This window comes from Scomber japonicus, chromosome 9 (genome assembly GCF_027409825.1).
Source record: "Scomber japonicus isolate fScoJap1 chromosome 9, fScoJap1.pri, whole genome shotgun sequence".
In the NCBI taxonomy this organism is placed as follows: Eukaryota; Metazoa; Chordata; class Actinopteri; order Scombriformes; family Scombridae; genus Scomber; species Scomber japonicus.
The window spans coordinates 26652481-26661620 of NC_070586.1; the positions used below are offsets into that span (position 1 = coordinate 26652481).

The 9140-nt window shown below is 39.8% G+C and overlaps 1 protein-coding gene across 1 annotated transcript; it reads right to left on the reverse strand.

Annotated features, from left to right (window-relative positions):
* Positions 1-4183: 4183 nt before the first annotated feature.
* Positions 4184-7723, reverse strand: stc1 (stanniocalcin 1). Its single transcript, XM_053325639.1, has 4 exons — positions 7543-7723; positions 5568-5710; positions 5216-5427; positions 4184-4484 (listed from the first exon to the last, which is right to left on the reverse strand). Exons 1-4 carry the CDS (start codon positions 7721-7723, stop codon positions 4184-4186), a joined length of 837 nt encoding a protein of 278 aa, XP_053181614.1.
* Between the last annotated feature and the right edge of the window lie 1417 nt (positions 7724-9140).

Sequence of the window (9140 nt, forward strand, 5' to 3'; positions counted from 1 at the left end):
CATTACCACCTTAAGCACCCTTAACTTGAATAAAAATCTGAAACAAAAAGTAATTGAAAGCCGCATACTCTCAACAACCCTCCCCTCCCCCCTCCCCATAGCCTTCACGTAACGTGGACATGTCCTCATCAAAACAGACATTCAGTATACAGGTACATTCTCTGAAATTACCATTACATTTTACTTGGTGAGGAAACAGTCAATTTGCCCTTGCTAAAAATATTTGACATGAGGAATGTTCATAGAAAATAAATATGAAGACATGGATAGACAGTTAAATGTTTAAATGCAAACGTGGACTGATGCTGAGCTCACTGTGTGTTGACGGATCAGAGCGGCCACAGTAGAGGGGCATCTGGACAGCATCATACAGGGAAGTAACAGTTTAGCAGCAGCTGTTGGGTTTTGGATTTACCCATGGACAACAAAGATACAGATATATGTATCGATAGTACATGAAGACGTCCTGGCCCTTCAGGATGCCAAATATTTAAACTGGTTTCCATTCACTGGGTAAATAAAACATGTCTCAATTGCACATGTGCTGAATGTTTCAATGCCCTTTATAGTGGTTAAGATGCAAAGTGCATATTTAACATAAAATAGTAATCTAGGATATACGACAGTGTGACTATAGCTCTTAACATTCCAAGTGATCCCTTCACAACTGCTGTCCCTTCTCACCAAATCACACAAAAGAAATGGTCATATTCACAGAACAAAACAAACGCCGGTTTACATAAACCACAGAAACAGAAAGTGATACAGAGGAGCAATGCCGTCACACTGTGAGTGCAGTGTGAGAGCATACATGCTGCTGCTTTATTCACACAGCATCAGCTGGCACTGAATGAAATAAAGGTCAATTTCTGTGTTGCTGTGAATCCTTTTTGTGTGAGATTATTGCATAGTTTGGAATTCTTAACATAGCTTTTAAATCGACACTGAAAAATAAAACATCTCTTTTTTTCTGGTCTGTGCTTCTTATCAATATATACATTCACTTTTTAAAAACAGAATTGGGTTCAATCCTTACATTTTCTTAATTTCAACAACAGGCTGAAATGGAAAGCAGGCAATCATTTTAGCTGATAATACCTTTTTATTTTGTTGCAAAACCATTTTTATGGGGGAAAAACTGTATTAAATTAAATGGATTTAAAGTGAACTGAACCCAGCCCTGGTTCCAAGTGAATCTCTATACTGCAAAAGCTAATGTGAGCCATTGATTATCTTACTGAAGGTATTGGCTCCAATCCACCACCTATCTGCCAGGTACAGGTAAAACAAACACCAGCATTAGGACCTATCTCGGTGACTGTGGCTCTACTGGTTCAGAGTGATTGTCCTCATATTTGAAGGCCATGAAATAGTCAGTCTTAAAAGTTCTGTTATTGTTAAACATGTTAAGATTTCATATGCTATTACTGTGAAGATATTTGCTTAATGGATGAAGTCTACTTGGACTTTTTGTTACAATAATGCATATTTAGTCACTGATGTAGAACAATTAACATTTGCTACCTACAGCAGCTACTGAGGCAGCCTCAGGCCTGAGTATCATTTAAATGTAACTCAACAGAGAAAAAAGCAAAGTAACTGAACTTATTGGTGTGACATCCAGAGTGTGTGCATTAACTTACTAACAGCAGTCCTGATATACACAAGTATCCTTCTGACTGCCTGATCCTAGATAGTAGTGCAGTTGTCAAAAATATTTAAACCAAGTGTATGAAACTTGCAGACATCAAACACTGGGCTCTATAATGGAATACATTTAATGGATAGATTCACATTTTTTCAAGCCTGTCTTAAAACAATATTCAGGAGACAAAATGAACATTGATCTTGCAGTCATCAGTCCTTCATACTGGCCAATAGAAAATCCCTTCATAATGCACTTACATTGCAAGTGATGGGGGCCAAAATCTGCAATCTTCAATCTTTGCCCAAATGTATTTAAAAGTTTATTTTAAGATAATATGAAGCTTTAGCCATCTGAGTTAGTTCAGTTAAGTGGGTGTTTTTCAAAGTATTTTTAGTGTAAAATCTTCCACACACAATGAACTGTGGTATAACCAAAAAATGGAAATTTGGCACTAAAAAGACTGTAACTTTGAAGAATATCCAATTCTCTACATAATAGCCTCAGTTAAACAATTTAAAAACATTTTGTAACAAACAAGGATTGTAGATTTTTCCCCCCCATCACATAAAAGCATTAGGAAGAGATGTGTTAATGGCCTGTATGAACAGGATAAATTATTAAAGCTAAAAAATTATTTTGATGTTCAGTTGGGCTCCTGAATATTGTTTTAAGACAAAAAATTGTGAACCTATGCTTTAATGTTCCCCTCACTTTTCCCCATTATGTGACTCTCATAATATTAAAACTAACATATAAAAAACAATAAGATAAAATAAATTATTACAGAAAAAAATAACTAGCTGTGATTTGAATGTGTATGTATTGTAGCCCTCTTAAGGAAAATAAATTGTATCCCATGCATGGAGAAGCACCTGAAAGTAGTGCAGAACCATCAAAAACCTTCCCTATCAAGATAATTGTTGCTGGTGTTTGCTTTACTGTGATGATACCTGCACAGTAATTGAAAATGTGCACAAACTCCCCACATGGAACAAGCACATCTAGCAGCTCAACCTTTAAAAAAACAAAACAAAAGAGAAGTTGTGTCAAAGTTAAGCTATCTTGTTTAGTTATGGTCCCTTGTAACACCTATAAAGTAGATCCCCTGACCTGAATGACTAACCTTGTTCCCCTATGGCCAGCACAGAGTCATGACATGGGTCCCATTCAGTCACCTCACTGTGTCAGCTCACTTTTTTTTTTCCTTTTTTTTTTTTTTTTGTGTTTTTCTTTTTGTTTTTGTTTTGTTTTTTGGCATAGAGCTCATGTTTAAATCGGAGCCATGACTGAACTGCTATTTAAATCTGTAAACTAATTAAAACTACAATAATGCATTAAAATAAAATAAAAATCATTAAATAATATAGTAGGAAAATAAATATCATTCCAACAAGGCTTTGTTTTTTTTAAATAGTCACTCAATCTTGACACTGGAAGCCAGCGTGTATGTCACATTATTCACCTCAGAGAATGATGATCATCAGTCCAAGAAGATGGCTGCTCTCAGTCTCATTGGTGAACGTGCTAATCAGCTACTGCACATACACCACTGCTTCACACTCAGTTAAGAAAATGGATACAGATCCCACTAAACATGGTCCCACATATACTGTAGAGCTCAACAGTCTTATGCATTACAAGTGTCTGGATACAAGATATGTAAAATTGACTTTTTTACTGATAGATAGACTTGGCCATGTCCTGGACAATCGTCATGTGCAGGATGATAATTTTAAACACATTTCAGTCGATGACCATGGCTACATCTGCCATCAAAAAGGAAAAAACAATTAGAAGTGCTATAGCTATACACTATTTTGGTATTTCATGAATAGCATTCAGGGCAGTTTGAAGTTTTTTGGTCAGTTTAAGGTAACCTTTCAAAGGTTATCATGAAACCTATACAGACCTCCCTCCTTATGAGCGCTCTATTTTAGAGGGCTAACTATGGCTGTCTCAGATAACTTAGTATACAGTACATTTAAGTGTTATGTTAGTGTCAGAAAATAGATATGAAACTCATTTCCACATCTCATGCTCAGAATTAGACTGGACAATTTGACATCTACCGATAATTTCCCATTCCTATCAATGAATGAATACAACTCCGACAACTAATGTCTATTAATGAACAAATGTCAGGATTGTGGTTTTGTCTTTTAAAGTACTGACTTGTGCTCTATGGCTGTTTTTTTGTTTTTGTTTGACTTCTTCAGGATTCATCTCAGTTGGAGGAGGTGAAGAGGAGCGAACAGGACCATGTTGCACAGATGCAACCGCCACATGTTCAACACTAACTGCGAGTGGACATGTTTGAAATAAGTCGATGGAAGGGGGGTTCTCTCAAGCCTAAAGTGTAGGATATACAATATAACAACAATCAAACTCTGATATCAACTCTATGGGCGTTCCGGCATTCCCTAGAGGTGCATGTTTCTGTAACTTCCAGTCTAGTGGAGGAATGGATTTTGTCACCCCTAGGGAATAGAGGAGCTTTCATGATTTGTGTGTGGAGTGTCTGAATCTGAGTGGAAGTTAGGAGCTGTCACTGGCAGAGCGCTTTTTGCCAAAATGACTGGCAGAGTCTCTGTTTCGCAGATTAGGCTGGATCTTGTACATATGGGGACCCATGGACCAGCGCCAGCTCCCACGGCCCTCCACTCCAGTTGGGATGGCGGCAGCTGCAGCCACAGCAGTGGATGGGCAGGGCTTGTTCTGCAGCAGCTGAATAAGCATGGTCATCTCTGGGCCCAGCCGCGACACCATGCTGGTCCTAACGCGGTCCACCGTGTCCTCATCACAGTCCATCAGGCTCTGTAGCAGCTTCCCATAGAACCTAAAACAACAAAAAGCATTACAGAATGTCTTTTTAATTTCTAATAGACATAAAAAACAAAAAGTGCGGCACGCCAAAATATATTCCTGCTGTACTGTCTAATGTTTCGAATCCTCAGATTGCATCTCCCTGTGCAGTATCTGCACACGTGCTGTGCAGTCTGATGTCATCCATATGGGAGTGACCATTCCTACTCCAGTCACTACTAAGCCTCCACCCTCCTTCCCCTTTGTATCCACTCCCAAACTGCAATCCTACATGTATTACAACAACAATAGGAACAAAACATGCAAACTTGATATTCCTGTTTAATTTTCTTTCACTATTTAATTAATGTCTAAAGCAGATGGTAACCAAAACACACAGAAATAAATACAAATTGAGCCATCTGTTATGCTACATTAATCAGGGTCAAAAGATCATCAGCTGAACAACACAACAGTATTGTATATTTGCAACACCAACAGCACTTGGTGTCATTTTTAAAAAGATCCAAACACATCTAAGAATCTCTGTCACATCAAATTTAATTTAATAGCAAATATTTGAACAGCTTGATTGACTATTTCCAGAGATCTGTTGAACATCACAAGGTTTAAACTCTGTAATGACTGATATTTTTCTTCAGAGGGCCAGCGAGCAAGCCATTCGCAATGTTCAATACTGTAACAATAACCCTAATCAATTTGTTTTTAAAGTATTAAAGCATATACAGAAGAGGACATGCTCACCTATTGGGGAAGTGACTTGGTAGCTGTGCCACTTCACCAATAGCATCTGGATTAGATCGGGCAACAGTGCAGATATCCAGCTTGCTGTAACACTCCTCTTGGACTTCAGATATCATTCTTTGGAAGGTGGAGCAGCGGCGGATGGTGGAGAATGCCTTCGAGGTGATGCCATTGGCAATGCACTTAAGGCTCTCCTTCACAAATGCTTTACCCTGTAAAAAACACAAAAAAACAGCAGTGCTTCACACATTCTTGTCCTGACAGTTACACCCAAATAATCCTGTGCAGTCCATGTTCATGTAGAAAATGCAAAGAAAATAGCATATGTGGTGAAAAGAGTTATAGTGTATACCTGAGTGTCAAATTTAGCAGCACTGTATAGGAAGGACTTGCAGATGTCATGCATGCCATCTGTGTCACAAGTTGAGTTTTCCAGGCAGGCGAAGGCTCCGCAGCCAACTTGGAGGGCACTGTTGAGACAGCGCGCCACATCTGCTGTGGGCACAGAGAATGAACCATCAGCAGGGGAGCCAACAGTGGGTTCACTGGGAATCACTGCACACTCACTGAGCTCATTACACAAGGGTTGCCAGGGTTTCAGCTAAAAAATGCAGCGAACAAAGGAGAATTTTCATACTTTGGTGATTCACAAAAGACATACAGCCACTCGGGGCAAATAGTGACTTGACTGGAGATTGGACACCTTACAACTCTGAGAGTCTCAGACACTGTTTGGCATTACTTTGCTTTTCTCTTGGCATGGACCTATATTCCACTGTTCCACGATTCTTTTCAGCAGAGCTTGGAAGAACAGAACCAGAAATACCAAAGAGTTTCCTGAAATTGTTGGCGTGCCTGTTGACACCCATAAACATACACGTGTACTGCTGGCACACACACACTCTCACACACACACACAAAAATGCACGCTGCCACCAGACTGTCTTCAGTTATTTTACACAAGTCGTCAATGTCATGCTGAATTTGAGGACTCTGCCTCCAAATCACATAATATTCTTGACTATAAACTACACACATGTCACAGTCCAGTTACGTATGGAGGCCTGATGCATGTATACATAATGAAATACACATTCAGAACATGCCGCCATATTTATTTCAGGAGCACCACATGAGCATCTCACACACACACACACACACACACACACACACTCATATCTCTTGTTAAACCTATGAAACAGCTACCCTGCAACAACATTCAGTCAATTTGCCAAACATTGATCTTGGCCATAAGGAAAGGAGCTCTAAGTCCATGCAACCGACTTGAAATTTTACACTAAGACAGAGCTATAAAACATAATCTGAAGATCAGTGTATCAGATAGTTGGCTTTTCTTATTCTTCATCCAACAATCCACTGAGATGGGAAGCAGCCTGACTCAAATCCTTTCTAATAACCATTAAATAACCATTAAGAAATGTCACTGAGAAGCCTGGGCCTACTTGGCAGACTTTGAATCTGGGGCCCCATGTTGACCTGCAGATAAAGTCTGTCTGCCATTGGGGACCAGAGATTGTTCTCAAAATACAGCGAGTGAGCTGCAAATGATGAAGCAATTCCTGCAGAAGGGAATCAGCATCCCAGTTACCTACAACCTTTCATCACTGGAGCATACCTTTGTGTAAAAAAAAAGGGGGAAAGTCAACATTTGAATGAAGCCATGCAGATTTATGCTCAGCAGTTACATTTCTTGATGGGTATTATAAGTGGTTTTGACTCGGGCCCTGCACAGTGGATCATTTGATGAATAGGGGATGTGATGTCAACTAATAGGGTTACATTAATTTGTCCAAAAGGCACAGCTTCAGTGATAAAACAGTGCAGTGGCTTCTCCTGAGGCATATTGAGAGAAAGAAAAAAAGGTGTAGCCCACTTCTTTTACTGACTTGAAGGCTTACACAGGAACTGAATCTTTATATGTTTTATGCACTCAATACCACCTTTACTAAGTCCTTATAATGCTTAATAGTGAGACCTATGCAGCAGGCAAACCATGAGAAAGAGACTATCAGCATGACACAGCCTGCACTCTCAGGTGTCAGCAGCAAGCACCGTGCTCATCTGTTGCCGGCAGGACACCGGCAAAAACCACAGCGTTAATCCCGCAGCCTTCTCCGTGAATCAACGCGCTCGTTTGGACAGAAAAGGCTGCATAGGCCAAAAAAATGTATATATTATGAGAAAAGAAATGTCCACATAGTAAGCGAGCAAGGTACGGCTGTGCATTGTGGAGATCGTGTGTAGAAAAAATAAAAAAGCAAGCAGTGCACTCTGAGATATGCAGATGGAGGCAGCGTGTTACTTACAAGGGCTATTGGCAGTAAAGCGTGCTCTCCTGGGCGAATAAGACTCGTTTTGATCCAGTTCATATGCAGATGCGTTCAGCACCATCAGGAGAAAAAGTCCGGTCCTCAAAGGCATCGTCCTCTCAACACAGATGATACAACTAAATGTAAAGAGACGGCTCCTGGTTTGTGTGTAATTCATAAAGAATCGCGCTCCAAAAAGCTTCTGCAGCGCCGAAACAGAATAAATGTGAGCTATGACAAGACAGGCTGCCAGCAATGTCTCTACATTGGACTCCTCGCTATCCTTTAGACTTGTATGACAGATAGCGGCGATGGCAAGTCTGCACGGGTTTATATAGGAGCGCTGAACATTACGAGCTCTCCGTTTGGACCAATGAGAACACAGCATTCAGGACGGTGGTCCTGGTCTCTCCACTACTAATTGATAAAATCATTTAGCAGCTGCCAACACTGTAGATCATAGAGCTCAACATCAAGGTTTGAAGCATTATTTACTGTAATGACCCTAACTAACACTTTCCCCCCTCTATTTCAATCATTTTCCTTTTCAACACCTCATCTTTTAGTTATTTGCAGCGTGTGTTATAGATTAAACATTAGAGGGTATTGCTATGAAATAAAATAAGAAAATAAAATGTTCCCCTTTTGTTATTTCAGTCCTTCCTCAATATGTGAACTAAACTGTCATCGGGTGATCCCTGACTTAACGCTTTCAGGGTATGGATCAAATTGCTGGGGGGGCACTGGCAGCTTCATTACCACAGACACTCAGAAAACAACCATGCTGGAATAGAAATACCTGGCTTCAAGGTTTATATCCATTATTTTGTGAACATTTGATTAAACACAACTTTGCACCTTGTGGGCCTCACATAAACTAAAATCATTGAATGAACATGAACAATGCCAGAAGGTTTTGTAATGAAGGCTCTGTGTATTGTCTTACACTGAATAAATAAATAGGATTTACCATGACTAGCTGTTGTTTTTTTTCTGGTTTTGACTATCCACTTTATCAAAATGCCACCACAACTCCATGTTGTCCCATATGCAGGTTGACATGTAACGATGCTTGCACAATAGGCAAAATCAACAAATGTAAAAACCCCAACGTGTGTTTTAGTCAAATGTGGTACGCACTTTGCCAGACTTAAACAGCTTTGTCTAAATATCAAGCCAGAATATTCAAATGACATGTCTTTTTTATCACTCTGGCATTTTCCTGATCCGTGCTTAATGATGACAGCACTGTTGCTTTAACTTAGGAAATCGACTACATATGGAGATAAACTACCTGCAATGTTGACACAAAATGCGGATAATGATTGCTGTTGACCTAATTCCTCATTCTCCTCTTCCCAAGACTGTAAAATGTTGGCTCCAAGTCCACCAACTTGCAGCTGCACGTGCCGGCACACAGAGGATGATGTGTGGGACTCTAAGCTATCATTTATCACCGAGGCCTCACGCCTCTTCACCCAGTGCAGTGCTCAACCATTGCAGACAGAATCAGACATGAGAAATGGAAGCTAAATTGTCCCAATAATAAGGCTTTGAAGAAGAAAGTGTTTTACAGTGACATGATAATCCTTTGC